Below are 16834 nucleotides of genomic sequence, written 5' to 3'. Positions count from 1 at the left end.
TCACCAAATGCAGTAGATACTGAGAGTGAGAACTGATGTGTAAGTTGAGGGTGTTTCATGGGAGGAGCAGACAGACAGGTCCAAGAAATTTTAAATGAAGCCAGGAGTCACCTGATCATAAATCCTGGTTTCCTTGGGACGGGTCTAGTTTATTTATTTATTTATTTAATTTTATGTATGTATTTATTTATTGAGACAAGGTCTTGCTCTGTCACCTAGGCTAGAGTGCAGTGGCATGATCATGGCTCACTGCAGTCTCTACCTCCTGGGCTCAAGCAATGATCCTCCTGCCTCTGCCTCCTAGGTAGCTGGGACTATAGGCATATGCCACCATGCCTGGCTAATTTTTAATTTTTTGTAGAGACAGGGTCTCACTATGTTACCCAGGCTGGTCTCTAACTCCTGAGCTCAAGCAGTCCTCCCACCTCGGCCTCCCAAAGTGCTGGGATTACAGGTGTGAGCCACCACGTCTGGCCAAACAGGCCTAGTTTAGACCTGTTGCTTCAGAGTAATTATTATAAGCATCCTTTACATTCTCAGATGTGTCCTGGTGTGAACAATACATAGTCACCCCAGCCATGGGTGACTTTGCAGGGTGTCTTTTTTTCAGGCAGTTGCTCTAATTATTCCCCTTGGGCAATCAACAAGGTTGATAAGGGCTCAGCCAGGTGCAAGGCACGGTGCTAGGCTCTTGGGAGCACTACCAAAGAGGTGGGATACCTGTAATTCCAGCACTTTGGGAGGCCAAGGCGGCTGGGTAACCTGAGGTCAGGAGTTTGAGACTAGCCTGGCCAACATGGTGAAACCCAGTTTCTACTAAAAATGCAAAAATTAGACAGTCATGGTGGCAGTTGCCTGTAATCCCAGCTACTTGGGAGGCTGAGGCAGGGAGAATTGCTTGAACCCGGGAGGCGGAGGTTGCAGTGAGTTGAGATTGCACCACTGCACTCCAGCCTAGGTGACAGAGTGAGACTACATCTCAAAAAAAGAAAAAAACAAAAAGTGGGAGAATTTGTAGTCCCATCATAGTATTTCTCAATTGGCAGTAAGTTTTGGAGAAATAAACACCAGCCTCCCCTCACCCCCGCCCCCGCCAGTTCCCACACACGCCACTGCTTTCCTCAAGGTTAAGGCTTCTAAGGAGGTGAATCTGCATTCCAGGAATGTTACAGAAGTTAACTGCTTTAACCCTAAATCACCTGTGCCCCCTACGGTTCTGCATGGGGCCTCAGGCAGTGACTTGTACAGAGCTGGTTGTTTAAAAATCATCTGGGGAACTTGTTAAAAATAGAGATTCATGGGCCCACTGCCTGAGATTCTGATTCAGCACATCTGAGAATCTATTTAAAAAAAAACAAAAAGCAAAGCTCTCCAGGTGGCTTGGGCATGCAAGCCAGATTTGGACCCACTGGTGAGTCATCATCCTTTGACTAAGGCCTGAAGTGATCCACTGTTGCTATGGAAACCACTGATGTACACCTCAGCTAGATTGGATTTTTGGATTTTACTTCTTCTTTTATTTTTTTTTTAAGTACACATCTGGTTCAAAAATAGAAGGCATTATTTTTAGAAGAGAATATGTGTTTTCTCTCTCCAGATATTTATATTTAGAGAGAAAAAGCAAAGCCCCACAAGGCAGAAAATTTTCTCATCTGAAACCAAATTCAACAGAAAGCAGATGTCCCTCACTACATTAGTCCAGCTGGAAAGAACTAATGAGCAGTTATTTCCTGAGGCAACTTTCAGACTGTCTGGCACTTCTTTTAGGTTTTAGCTGCTATAAGGTGCCTGGCTGGAGAAGACTTGGGCTTACGGGCTTCCTGGGTGGTCAGGGGACAGGCAGTGACTGGCCAGGATGACAGGAAGACTCCGGAGGCTCCATCTTGAGGCAGACCCAGAAAAGGATGGCCCGCGGAAGTTATTGTCAGAATGAAATCTACACGTACGCAGCTGTGCCGCCAGGTGACCCACACTGAACCACCCTGACAGATATAGCACGTTCATACTCCATGAACGAACGGAGGAAAGAGCAGCAGCAGCCAATTTTCCTTAGGCTTCAGAGGCAGAACAGATGGGGTGGAGAGAGGCTGAGACAGGGTTTCTGTAGCTTTATGTTGCCAGGTGGGCCTGATGAATTCAGAATTTAGCAATTCTGAGTTCTCTTTTGTTTCAACTTAAAGATTAAAGCATAAAATGGTTGCATCTCAAATAGAAGGTTCTTGGAATTTATTGCTGTTCATAAATCCTGATTGATCTTGGGAAATCAAAGCAGAATTTCCCTTCCAAAAATACTCATTGGGATCCCTCATTTTGCCAGCAGCTATTATAGTCAAGGGGGCAGGGACCCCTGGACCCTCTAGACCCCCAACCCCGAGATCTGCCATATGGAGTGGCGAGATGCCTTGCTTACAATTCTGTTATAGACGGAGCTGGTCTTGTCTGAAAGGGGAGTCATTCATTTTTGGTTCCTCTTCCCTCTTGCCCAGGCTTTGTCTGCAGAATTCCTTGGCTTTCTGAAAGGTACTTTTCAAGCAACCACCCAGCCAGTGTGCTGAGTCTCTTCCAGAAATGATCCTAATGTGCTTCTCTTTGGTTCAGGGCAAGGAAAACCCAGCTCAGTCTTTTGAAACTGGCTCTCAGCACCCTCCATCCTGCCATCTGCACAAAGCTCATAAAGCACCAAGATCTGTACTAATCATCTTCTTGCAAACCTTTTACAGCCCCTTCGCCTCCTTTCCCAAAACCCTCACATCACCACAAGGGACTAACTTCCTTATGCTAATACAACTCACCTCCCAACCACTGTGTCTTTCCAAACATCAGCATAACTGCCTTGCCTCCACCACCAGCTGAATGTAGGTCCCTACTCCACATATGGTTTTTGGGGAAGGGCTTATCACTGGGGAACACTAGGATGATCTGCTGATTTCACACGAGAGGAAATATCTGACCAATTTAACTCTTAGGGTCTATGTAAATAATGAGAAATTGACGACAACAACAGGAGGGTGATGTGAGAAGATACTAGCAAGAAACACAGTTTTGAAAAGGGGTGGAGAGAATAGAGGAAGAAGCAATGCTCACACCGCAACGTCCCACAGACTGGTGTTTATTTTAAACCTCCTCTGCCTCAGTTGTTATGGCTTGGAATGTTACTGACCTCCATGTCTGGACCACTCAATTTATTCTGGGACCTGGGTTCCTTCCCCTGGATCTGCTGGGCCACATGAGTGTGAGTGAGTCTACCCACTTGTTCAGGTAGTCTCTCCACCTGTCCACGGCATTGAGGAGACTCTCCCAGTGCACCCTAGGAAACTGCAGAGGAGCACTCTCTCCCTCTCTCCCCTGCCCTCTTCTGTTTCTCCCAGGCCTAAATGCCAAGTAAGTTAGAAATTCTATTATTTTATTGTTTCCAGTGGGGTTGGATAAGTTAGAAATTCTTAACCTGGGACCCACAGATGAGCTTCAGGGGCTCTGGGAACCTCTTGATATTGCAAGTGTGTGGGCATGTGTGTGTGGAGGGGGGGTGAGAATTTTCTGGGGCAAGATTCAGCATTTTTTTTCCATCAGATTTTCAAAAGGACCCCCAAAAGATGAAAACCACTGATTGGTCCTTAGCCCTATTCTGTGTGGTTGCACAGGTGATGAGCAGGGCAAACTAGAGGGACTGAGACTCGTGTAGTTGTGGTACTTCCAGCACAGTACCTTGGAAGCAGCCATCACAGCCGCTGTGGCGGCCACGTTCAAGCCCCGCTTCCCGAAGTGCACAAGGGCATCGTAACTTCGGTCTTTTGCTTGGACCAGACAATCATCGATTTCCTGTCAAAGGAAAAACAGAGGCACACTGAGTTGGAAGGTTCAAATACCTCTCTGTTCTCTTTCCTTTCCTCTGAGCATTGGGCTTGGCAGCTTGCCCAATCCTTGTTCTTGCTGGGCCTGAAAAGCTGTAGGCACTTTGAGGGTGTGCGCGCAGAGGGGAGAGCAGAGATACAGGAGAGTAGAAAAGAGAACTCTGAAAACACTGCAACTTATGGATCCAGCAATGCCCTGAGATTGTTTCTAAAGCCCTCTAACCTTCCAGGGGGCTCTAGGAAGTTCTGGATGTGGACGGCCCTGCCTGCCATTCTACACACAGCCACTCACCAGACACTGAAATCACCCAGGGTGGAGAGAATGCCCAGAACTGAGCTTGTAGCCTCAGACCTGCCGCCAACTGACTGTCAGACCTTGGCAAGCACTTAGCCTCTCTCCACACAGTTTTAGTCTTCTGAAAAACAAGGAAAATGACAATACCCAATTCGCGGAGCATGGTGAGGATTAAATGAGGTAATTCCAGTAAAACATCTAACACAGTGGTTGGTTTCAATAAATGATAACCAAGTCATCTTCCTTGTCTTGACAGGGTTGAGCCCGTGCAGTTCTAAAATTCTGTTATTCTATAGTTATTTAATTCTACAATCAAATATCACCCCATTTGTATATCGATGGGAGGGATTACAAAGCTGAAAGAAATGACTGTTACTGGATAAGGGAGATAGTTTTACCCGTATTCAAATAAAATCAGAAATTAGAAGTCATCCAGTGTCATGCAACAAGGTAAAGGTGAGATGGAAAACAGGATTGAGGTCTTCTTCAGGGATCAAAGCCAAGTACAATATTGGTTTAGTTCAAGTTTGTATTAACTTTGGTTTATTCTTTTTGTTTGTTTGGGGGTGTTTTGTTGTTGTCACTGTTTTAAGAAAATGGCTGTTTGTTGGCCAGGCGTGGTGGCTCACACCTGTAACCCCAGCAGTTTGGAAGGCCAAGGTGGGCGTATCACCTGTGGTCAGGAGTTTGAGACCAGCCTGGCCAACACGGTGAAACCCCATCTCTACTAAAAATACAAAATGAGCTGGGCATGGTGGTGGGCGCCTATAGTCCCAGCTACCTGGGAGGCTTAGGCAGAAGAATTGCTGGAACCCAGGAGGTGGAGGTTGCAGTGGGCCAAGATTATGCCACTGCACTCCAGCCTGGGCAACAGAGCGAGACTCTGTCTCAAAAAAAAAAAAAAAAAATTCAGAGTTCAGTAAGACAATGACATTTGGCCTCAGTCAAGTTCTGTGCATTAGTGTATTTCCATTGCTTTGAGGTGTACAAGTAGGTCAGCAACCTCCTGCTGGATTCCCTGTGGAAGGCTTCCCCAGGAAGTCACAGCAGCAGGCCCTCTAACTGTGACCCCCCTGGAGACGGAGTCTTGCTGTGTCACCCAGGCTGGAGTGCAATGGCCAGATCTCGGCTCACTGCAAGCTCCGCCTCCCGGGTTCACGCCATTCTCCTGCCTCAGCCTCCCGAGTAGCTGGGACTACAGGCACCCGCCACCTCGCCCGGCTAGTTTTTTTTTGTATTTTTTAGTAGAGACGGGGTTTCACCGTGTTAGCCAGGATGGTCTCGATCTCCTGACCTCGTGATCCGCCCGTCTCGGCCTCCCAAAGTGCTGGGATTATAGGCTTGAGCCACCGCGCCCGGCCAATTCTTGGCAACTCTTAAGAGTCAGTCACCTTCACTTGAATGCAAGTTACACTGGCAGCTTCAGGGGAAGCCCAGCATTTGGGGAAAGGGAAGTAGGACGAGTAGAGATTTGATAACCAGGTCAAGACAGGGATCCATTCCTCAAAATCCACCCTTCTGAGACAGGAAGTGCTGCTGTCCTAGTTCTTAAAGAGATTTTCAGAAACTTCTACAGTAGCCTGCTCATCCAACTGACATATTTCCCAAAGCCTTCTGCTTTCTAGTCCAAAGAATTCAACTTTCAGAAACAACAGACATTAATCTAATCAAGCCACCTATGATGCTCCTATTTTAAGAAGCCCCACTACACAGTCAGTTTAGTAAGTAATATAGTTAACCAATGACACAATGTTGGAATCATTTGACTCAGTCATCCTGCTCTTGGGAATTAATTCTAAGACAATCAAAGGAATCAACTAAACACCAGGAATAGTAGTGCTCACTGCAGAACTATCTATATCAGGAAAAAGTAGAGACAATCTAAATATCTAGCAGTAAGGGAACATCACCATGGGTATTATGAAGACCAAGTAGAAATGGATTTGTGTGCAAACACATTTAAGATCTCAGGATACAGGCCGGGCGTGGTGGCTCAAGCCTGTAATCCCAGCACTTTGGGAGGCCGAGACGGGCGGATCACGGGGTCAGAAGATTGAGACCATCCTGGCTAACACGGTGAAACCCCGTCTCTACTAAAAAATACAAAAAACTAGCCGGGCGAGGTGGCGGGTGCCTGTAGTCCCAGCTACTCGGGAGGCTGAGGCAGGAGAATGGCGTAAACCCAGGAGGCGGAGCTTGCAGTGAGCTGAGATCGCGCCACTGCACTCCAGCCTGGGCAACAGAGCGAGACTCCGTCTCAAAAAAAAAAAAAAAAAGATCTCAGGATACAAATATTTTATGTATTTTAAGTTTTAAAACTCATTTTAAAAATTCTACATAAAATTTTAATCTTTCTTTCTGTTTTTTTTAGAGATGAGGACTCTCTAGGTTGCCCAGGCTGGCTTTGAACTTCTGGGATCAAGTGATTCTCCCACCTTATACCCCTGAGTAGCTGGGATTACAGGCATGCACCACTGCACCTGGCTTCCAGGTAAGATTCAAAATAGACTATGTAAAAATCATATCTATAAAAGGTCAGGGGCTAAGCATGACAAAAGGAAGGAAATTCAGTTTGCGTGGTTAAATTGTGAGTGAATTTTTTTCTTTCTTTTGTTTCAATTTATGGAAATGTTTTCCAGTAAATAATGACAAATAACATCTTTTAGAGAACTTCACCACTATTTCTAAACACATCCCAGAAATACACTTAAAAAAAAAAAGATTAGGAGGAATGACTTGCTGGAGGCAAATGAGAGCCAAATGAGAAGTCTCCTGCAATAAGATCATCCCTTTTTATTTATCACTTATTTTCTCGCTTGCTAGAAAGAATGAAAGGCATGGCAGCACATATTACCTTTTCTTTTGAAGATAGAGTGGGATGTACAAACTTCCTGTAAAGGAGGCTGGAGCCTTTTGTGTAGGGAGACAGCAGCCAGGCTACAAATGCTATTTTTAGTTCATAATAGAATGGAAACCTGGAGAGACAGAGGAAAACACAAGTTCTGTTAGGTTCTCAGCAACACTGCCCTTTTGAAGGAGACCTGGTGGGCGGCAAGGACGCCTCTCCTGCTTACATACTGCTGCAGGTTTCCCAGATTCCTGTCCTCCACCCATGACGGCAAGGGTACACACTTGCACACACACACAGTACAACCCCAACGCCTCTCTTTGAAAACCAGTTTGTGTTTTCTTTTGTTACCAAAGCAAACCAGGAACACAGGTTCTCTCCAGCAATCACCCCCATGACCCTGCCTGGCACAGGCTGGAGCTTCCTGCTGGGCTGTGCTCATTTAGATTGGAGCTGGGGCTCCGGCCACAGCCTACAGGCTCAGGGGATCTCTTCCGTGCTGTACACCCAGTCACTCACTCTTCACTCACATCCAAGAAGGCAAAAACACCAGAAGGAATTACAGCAGGGAGGAGCTGACAAAAAAATCTCTAGACTGAGAATGAATTCTTGGCCCAAATAGAGGCAGGGACAAGAGCCTAGCTCTTGATAGGAAGGAGAATGCTACTCACCCTACTCAAGTCAATGGCAGGCAAACAGATTTTGATCTTCTCAGTGCCATGAAATAGAAGAGTCCACAGTGCAGATAACACATAATTTTGGAGTTTGCAGTCCTGCATACCCTCAAGCTTGTTCATTGATTTGTCCCCCCACAGGCACCCAGGCCCTGTACGTGCAAGCTTGTACTGAGCACCAGGTACAAGGAGGTACAGAGAGGCAACCGTGAGCAAAGACCTGATTCCTGCCCTCTTGGATCTTCCCGTCCAGTGGGAAACACAGACAAGATTCTGGCATCCTTGGAACTAAGGGTCCAGTCAGGGAAACATGCCCAGACCGTATTATTTTATAATTAAAAAAAAAAAAAAACCCTAAATGAAATGATTTATAAAATAATCACAAATAATATAGAACAGAAACCTGAGACAAGTGCCATAGTGCTAGCCCACATGGTGCCTTTGAATGTATTAGAAGAAAACTGGCCTCTTCGACTGGAAGTAGTTCTGTGGCCACATGAACCACAGAGCTTGGTCTGGATTTCAGCCCCGTTCACCTTGGTCAGATATCGTGCACTGTGAACAACCTGAGCAACCATATTTGGCAGTCCAGAGGTGTAGTAACTATGTGTTTATGGTTTATTTTTTATTTTCTGAATCCCGATGTACTTTGGGGCCTTGCTGACTCTGGAGGAACCGCCCCTCCCAAGGTGAGCCAATTGCTAGAGATAGTAAAGAACTCACCTGCAACATATCTTTCATATGCAAACCAACCAATCCATGGGCCCAGGCTCCAGCCACGGCCTCTAATGGACTCTCACATTCCAGGCCACCATCCACCTGCCCCAATCACCCCAGGGCCAGGGCTAGACAACCAGAGACAGCCCATATACCCTAGAGCCCACTGAGATTATTCAAACCAGCCAAGCCCAACCCTGCCCACCCTGCTTTGCCCTTTTCTTCCTTCAGCATGGAACTGATAACGGCCCTCACCCCGGTTCCTTCCTCTTCTCCTGACGGACCCTGAGTGGTCCCCAATGTGGCTCTGCATGGTGTGCTGTGTCTCCTGTTTCTAGCAATCTGTGAGTAAAGAAACTTCTCCCTTCGCGATAATTATTTCCATGTCTGTGTCTTACCCACACTTGCTTAAAACAAATCCCAGGTATCCTTAAAACCTGATGCTATGAGATGAGACAGTCACCTGTCCTAGTCTTAAAGATCAGAAAGTCATTTCCAGGCATCCTCCCCAGATAAGCGATAAGAAAATCAAAAAGAGCAAGTCATTCGAGGACCCTTAACTCTCACACAGACACCCCATCCCCCAGTTAGCAGCCCTACCCACGCCTCCTTTCTTCACCAAGGTCTCCTGGCCCCCTGCCTTCTGCCTCTGGTGGGTGCTTCCTGAATATTCCCTCAGCAATTAGTGGGCACTTTCGTGGCAAGATTGTTTAATGTTTCACAGCCAGAAAAGAGAGAGACTGAAGAACAGAGGTGTGATTCTCCCACATTTGAACACTCTGGTGATTAATAATGGAGGAACTTTTGTTTTGAAAACAAGTATTCACCAGCACCAAAGGGAAAGGAAATGAATCCAACAAGCTCAGACACCAACACAAGACACACACATAATCTGTCGCACTGCAGCTCTTTTATTTATTACATATAATATGTCTTTTTAAAAAATAGGTCATGCATGCATATAGTTTAAAAAAAATTCTAAAAGTCCAAAAGCATATACAACAAAGAGTCTCCTTCCCCCACCTGACCCCTAGTCCCTTTTCTAAAAGCAAAAACATTATCAGTTACTTGCATATCCTTCCAGAGATAGACTAGGGCCAGGCATACATCATGTAGGTATATATGACTCCCTGAGTTGCCCTCAACAGACAGAAGCATTCTATACACCCATTACTACATCTTGCTTCTTCCAGCACATACACACAATCAACAGTATGCCTTGGGGACTATTTCATACCCGTACAGGGAGAGCTACCTCACTCATCTTTTTTTTTTGAGACAGAGTTTCACTCTGATGCCTAGTTCAAGTGCAACGGCACGGTCTCAGCTCACTGCAACCTCCACCTTCTGGGTTCAACCAGTTCTCCTGTCTTGGCCTCCCAAGTAGCTGGGATTACAAGTGTGCATCACAATGCCCAGCTAATTTTTGTATTTTTAGTAGAGACGGGCTTTCACCATGTTGGTCAGGCTGATCTTGAACTCCTGACCTCAGGTGATCCGCCCGCCTGGGATTACAAGCATGAGCCACTGTGCCCGGCCTATCTCACTCATCTTAATGGCTGTATATGAGTGTATGAGCACTGGCTCAGGCCCCCATGAATGGATATTTACTATGGTTATGATCTTTAGCTGCTACAGCCGAGCTACAAGGGAACCTCTTTGTGAACAGTGCTGAGGGGAGTAACTGGCAGTGCTTCAATGCTAGGGTTCCTGAGGCTCTCTGGCTCCTCCCTTTCCAGAGTCTTAGTTTTTCAGCTTTTCCTTTTATTCTGTGAGTTACTTCAGCATCTACCAACAGTGTCATTGTTTTATTTTCTTTTCCTTGAGTTTGTCAGAGGGGTCTCTGTTGCTTGCTAGAATGGATCCAGGGGTCCCAATAACCCATGGCCCATGGGCCAAATCCAGCCTGTCATCTGTTTTTATAAATAAAGTTTTATTGGAACACTGTTATGCACAATGATTTATTAATTGTCTATGGTTCATTTCATGCTCATACCAGAGTTGAGCAGTTGCAATAAAGATCATATGGCCTGAAAGCTCAAAACATTTACTATCTGGCCCTTTACAAAAAAAAGTATGCTGGGCCGGGCGCGGTGGCTCATGCCTGTAATCCCAGCACTTTGGGAGGCCGAGGCGGGCGGATCACAAGGTCAGGAGATCGAGACCACGGTGAAACCCTGTCTCTACTAAAAATACAAAAAATGAGCCGGGCGCAGTGGCGGGCGCCTGTAGTCCCAGCTACTCGGGAGGCTGGGGCAGGAGAATGGCGTGAACCCAGGAGGCGGAGCTTGCAGTGAGCCAGGATCGCGCCACTGCACTCCAGCTTGGGCGACAGAGCGAGACTCCGTCTCAAAAAAAAAAAAAAAAAAAAAAAAAAAAAAAAAGTATGCTGACTCCGGATTTAAAGCCAGGCCCTCCCCACATAAAGCCTGAAAATCTCTGTCACTGAAGTGTGGGGGCATGGGTTGGAGGGGAACAGTCCTGCTGCCTCTGGAATCACCACATACAAAACCAGGTCCTTGACAGGCATCACAAGATAATCTAGGCTGATCCACTCAGACCTTGTGCTTCCTAGAGGCCTTGGGGTCCCTTGGCTCTACCAACACAATCACCACCAAGTCTTCTTCCAGCCTACCTTGAGAGGCAGACAAAGGCCCTACTCATTTTGTAATGAGAACTCCTTGAAGAACCCTGACCTCTGGGATGTATTTGAAAAGGCCAGATGCACCCACCACATTTCCTCCATCTTTTCCAAGGCATATACACAGCACTGGGGAGCACAGGGCAGCTGTCATCTCCCGACTTTCCCCATATAACACCCAGATACTCTAGAGGGGCAGATGTATTCTAAGAGGGTTAGACATGGGATGAAACTGTCCAAAACACATGCAATAAATGTGTAGAGAGCATTTCTGGAAGAAAAGAAAACACAAGTAACTTTTAACGGTGTTACTGGCCAGGCATGGTGGCTCACGCCTATAATCCCAGCACTTTGGGAGGCTGAGGTGGGCAGATCACGAGGTCAGGAGATAGAGACCATCCTGGCTAACATGGTGAAAATACAAAAAATTAGCGAGGCATGGTGGCACATGCCTGTAGTCCCAGCTACTCGGGAGGCTGAGGCAGGAGAATCGCTTGAACCTGGGAGGCAGAGGTTGCAGTGAGCCAAGATTGCGCCACTGCACTCCGTCTCCAACAACAACAACAACAAAAAAAACAAAAAACAAACAAACCAATGGTACTTCTAGGGAGGGAGACTGTGGGTCTGGGGGAGGAGAGGGGGAGGAGAGACACTTACTCTTCAGTGTGTTGTTTCTATTTCATTTTTCCTTATGTATGTATTATTTTATTTTATTTTTATTTTTTTGAGATAGAGTTTCGCTCTGTCGCCAGGCTGGAGTGCAGTAGTGCAATCTTGGCTCACTGCAACCTCTGCCTCCCGGGTTCAAGCGATTCTCCTGCCTTAGCCTCCTGAATAGCTGGGACAACAGGTGCTGCACCACCACACCTGGCTAATTTTTGTATTTTTTAGTAGAAACGGGGTTTCACCATGTTTGCCAGGCTGGTCTCGAACTTCTGGCCTCAAGTGATCTACTTGCCTTGGCCTCCCAAAGTGCTGAGATTACAGGTGTGAGCCACCATGCCCAGACTGTATTATTTTATAATTTAAGAAAAAAAAAACTAAATGAAATCACCTCTACAACCTGTGAAACAAACCACCATCTTATCTATTCTGGGACCATAAATAATTGCTGTTTTCATCAAGATGGAAAGTTTTACAAAGTTAACCATGAAAAGGGACCTGCGCTAGGGGAGAAGTGGGAAGAAGGGAATGGGGGTGAGTGAAGAGTGAGGAAGAGAGGGTCCATACAAGGGGCTCCAATTCTGGAAGAGAACAGAAGTTAAAGGTGCTTCTAGGAAGACAGAAGACATATTTTAGGACAGAAGCTCTCCCCTTAACCTTTTTTAATAGTAAAGAATGCTCAGAGCTGCGGAGATGGTGCCCATGTCCTTGGAAGTGAAGCAAAATTCCTACATTCCCTGATGGGCCCATCCTGTGCCTGTTCTCAGCGTGAGAGGAAGAAGGGAGACAGAGGACCCTCCCAGAAGAAGACTAGGATCTATGATACCTGGAGGTTGGGAGAAAAAGAGAAAGCAGGGTGAGGGCATGATCAGGCTGTGGGATAAAGCAGGCAGAAAAGTTCCCAAGGAGCCTCTTTCCTGCAGAAGCAGAGCTCAGGCCACCAGGAGAAGAGCAAAGGACCCTCATTTCCCACCCACAAACTGCCTGGACACCCCCAGCTAAGAGACCAAATGAGGGAACAGAAGAGGCCTCCACATGGGTCAGGAAGAGAGGGGGATGCTACCCATACCTGCTCCAAATATACCAGGTATCAAAAGTCCTCCTGTGGTCAGCAGAATTTTGGCCAAGTTCTTCTTCCTTGGTATAACTCCCATGAATACGTTACTTTACATGGCAAATGGGACTTTGCAGATGTAATGAAGGTTACTGATCAGATGACTTTAAAATAGGGAGATTATATGGGACTATTGGGGTAGGTCTAATCTAATCACACGAGCCCTTAAAACAAAAGCAAAGATCCTCCCTAACTGGTGGCAGAAGCAGACAGAGATTCAAAGCATGGGCAAGACTCAACATGCCATCGCTGGCTTGAAGATGAAGGTGGTGGCATGTGTCAAGAAGATGGGGACCTCAGTCCCACAATCATAAGGAACTGAATTCTGCCAACAATCTGAATGGGCCTGGAAGGGGAATCTTTTCCAGAGCCTTCAGATAAGAGACCAGGCTGGCCCACACCTTGATTCTGGTCTTGTGAGATTATAAGCAGAGGATGATTCCACCTGTACTTCTGACTTATAGGAGCTGTGGAATCAAACATTTGTACTGTTTTAAGCTGTTAAATGTGTGGTAATTTGTTAAGGCAGCAATAGAAAACTAGTATGACTCCCAAAATCAAAATGAAATCAATTCCAGAAATAGTTTTTGAGCACTTACTAGATACGAAACTCTGAAATTCCAGGGCCACAGGTAAGGGCATATTCCAGCTATCCAGGAGGAACACAGCCATCATCAGATAGGATTTCCACCCAGCAAAAAGCAGTGAGGCTGAAATGCTGATATCCCCAGGAATGAGCTTGTGAGACTAACACGGGAGGACAGAAGAGGACCCTAGCACCAGACAGAGGCCTTGTTAAGGAGGAAAGGCTGGATGGCAGGACCTGCTATTTAATTGACTACACAGTCTTGACTGGGCTGGCCTCTACTCTCATCTTTGTGAATCAGACAGGAGTCTTCCTGATGTAGCTCTGTACAAAATGGCCTGACTTCCAGTGTCAACCTTAAGGCCTCAGGGAGACAAGGGATGGCTCAGCAGAGAGCTGTGTCTCCACTTAAGGAGACTCAGCTCCATCCAGAGTCTGCTGCATTATCTGTGTGTGGTGCAGGGCACGAAGGCACAAGCACACTGATTTAGGAAATCCAGACTCCTTCACTACAGTTTGAGGCCACAATGGCTGGGACATCTATTTCTCTCAGTGGAGGTGAAAGCTATGTTATGGGGAAAAGTACATACTAAGATAATTAAGGCCATTGACTCAAAACAGGATTCAGAGAGTGCTATTGAGGTCTGTTCCTTGGCCTAGGACATCCCAGAGGGTAATTTCATACTGATCCTTTTTGGGTAAGAACCTGTTTTCTCCAAAGTGGAAATATCTTTATTACTTTCTCTGATGACACTTGACCATGGTTAAAACATTCGTACAACACAGCAAATACAAACCCAACCCCACGATCCCAAGTCGTAGAAATAACCCTCGTTAACTATATTTTCCACACTACTTTTAATACACATTCACATTCACATGTATACACACACAACTCTTTAAATACAAACAGAAATCGATATATTATTTACAGCTTCTTTTGCCTAAGAAGGCACAATACAGCAATACAAAGATATAGCTTGTTTTTAATTGCTTCATTGCTGGAAATAGCTGCATTACTTATAAGAGAAAAAAATGGGTATCAACTTAAATGGCCATCAAAAGAGGATGACTTAAATAAATTATGCTCCATCTATGCCATGAAATATTATGTCGCCATTAAAATAACAGGTAGATGTATTTATGCTCATATAAAAGTATTTCCAAAATAAATTTAATAAGCAAAGTGAGAACTCTTACGTATACTATAATATTGCTTTTTTAAAAAAAGAAGTGTGTGTAAAATGTGTGTATATACACACACACACACATATTAGTTTTTTTTTTTTTTTTTTTTCTGAGACAGAGTCTTGCTTTGTCACCCAGGCTGGAGTACAATGATGTAATCCTGGCTCACTGCAACCTCTACCTTCTGGGTTCAAGTGATTCCCCCACCTCAGCCTCCCAAGTAGCTGAGACTACAGGCGTGCGCCACCACGCCTGGCTAATTATTTTTTTGTATTTTTTTTAGTAGAGATGGGGTTTCACCATGTTAGCCCGGCTGGTCTCAAAATCCTGACCTCAGGTGATCCACCTGCCTTGGCCTCCCAAAGTGCTGGGATTACAGGCATGAGCCACAATGCCCAGGCCATATATTAGTTTTTTAAGAGGATGCCCAACTCTGAGTAGTGATTACGTTGACAATGAATTGAGTGAGAAGGAAACTCAGTTTTTCCTGTACATTTTTGTGTATTGTTTCTTTCGCTCCTTTTCTTTTTTAACATACGAATGCATCTTTACCAACTCCATTAATTGAGGACGTGTATCTGTCCTGTCCATGACTATATTCCCAGGGCTTAGAACAATAACTGCTCTTTATAAGGTCATTCAATAAATATTTACTTGAAGAACAACTTTGTAGACTAATCTATTGAAAATGCTCCAGTTAACATCCCTGCACTTGTGTCTCTGGCCTGAGGTGAGGTTTGAGGCTGGGTTCAGCCCTTTCCCACCTCCCCCTGACTGACACTAAGCAAAATCATCCTTAGAAACGTCCCAACTCCTGGAGTACTTACCAACAAAGGAAGATGTCTGTGAATGTCTCTGCTGTGGTGAAAAGTGCAAATATAATCCAGTACATCATCCATTTGACCTGTTGAAACAGAAAGCAACACAGCTGGTAGAAAAGGTCTAGGAAAAACGCTGCCCAATACCAGGAAGAACAGGCCCTGGTGGCAGATACAGAGGCACATCCAGGTGACGCAGCCTGCATTTGTAGCCTTCTCCTTATCCTTCCTCAGCTTATGTCCAGTTCTGCTCCAGATCTTGAAACTGGAAGCAAATGGGCTGTTCCACAGCTGACTCAGGCTGAAGGTCAAATGGCCCACAAGTGAGCCAGGGAGACCTGCAGACCAAGAGTGACCCAGGATTCAGTCAGGTCATTTTTCAGAACTAACATCAGGGGAGAAAATGCTCTAGGCCTCCACACAAACACACCCTGGAATGAAGTGTAACTGGGCCAGACTCTCTGGGATGGTGTAGTAGTAATCTAAGAATCCTGATCTTCCTTTTTATCTCTCCCATGTGACCATCCTTTTTAATTTCTACTGCCTTTCTCCCCTAACTAAGGCCTCTTCCCCCTCTCTCTTAAACTACTCCTACTTCCCTTGTTTCATGACTTCCCCTCAGCAACCCATTGTAATACCAGGCCACCCCTGTACTATTCTCCCGAAAGTATAAACTCATCAGACTATCACCCCATTTAAAATATCCCAGCCTGGAGAATCAAGTCCAGATTCCTTAGTCTACTCCTCCTGGCTTCTGGCAAAAGTAGGGTAGCTTATATTGAACTAAGGCTCCTACTAATAATGATAATAAACACCAAACAAAATATTTCAAAACAACTGTTTGAAGGCACTGGAGAGCAATATAAAAAGCAGACAGAGATTGCAAGGGATTCAAGCTTTGGAGTACGGGAAGCACACTGGGTTAGTACAGGTCAGTGTGGCTGAGGACACTGCACATCATGGGGCAGACAGAACTCGAGCACAAATCCACAGTCTTATTTGTCCAAAGAAATGGAGAGTGGAGTTTGAGACTGCCAGAGATACTGGAATTGGACAGAGAAAAATCTCAGAAATAGGGAAGCCATAAAGGAGCAGCCCCAAAAATCTACATATAAATTCCCTTCAAAAACCTGGCAGGTCCCTGAAATGCACAGAAGCAGGTAAGACTCCAAACAAAGAAGTCTGTATAATAATATAGATATAAATACATATAGATATAAATGTAGATATAAACAGCTGGAAAGTTGAAAAGCTCAGAGTTGAGCAGAGATTCAGCTTCTGACCACTGTTGGGGAAACAAAGTTTGGAATTCAAGTCATGCAAAGTTAGAGGGGTTTGGTAAGCATTAGGAATTTCCAGTGAAACACCTGGAGGACCACATCTTAGCAGTAAAAATTACAGTAAAAAAAAAAAATGACTAAGAGCAAAATTGAAATACA

General features: G+C 45.4%; 1 protein-coding gene across 10 annotated transcripts in view; it reads right to left on the bottom strand.

Moving 5' to 3' along the window:
* The window catches only part of REEP1 (receptor accessory protein 1), a 124068-nt gene that overhangs the window by 33984 nt on the left and 73250 nt on the right, over window positions 1–16834 (bottom strand). For all 10 annotated transcript variants that reach the window (XM_065526856.1, XM_065526860.1, XM_065526857.1 and 7 more), the window contains exons 3-5: window positions 15405–15481; window positions 7001–7121; window positions 3706–3819 (exon numbers count right to left, since the gene is read on the bottom strand). In XM_065526856.1, coding sequence (XP_065382928.1) covers window positions 3706–3819; window positions 7001–7121; window positions 15405–15481 — 312 coding nt within the window. The remainder of the gene's footprint in view (window positions 1–3705; window positions 3820–7000; window positions 7122–15404; window positions 15482–16834) is intronic.

Source organism: Macaca fascicularis, chromosome 13 (assembly GCF_037993035.2).
Source record: "Macaca fascicularis isolate 582-1 chromosome 13, T2T-MFA8v1.1".
Lineage (NCBI taxonomy): Eukaryota > Metazoa > Chordata > Mammalia > Primates > Cercopithecidae > Macaca > Macaca fascicularis.
This window is presented reverse-complemented; position numbering and strand designations above follow the sequence as displayed.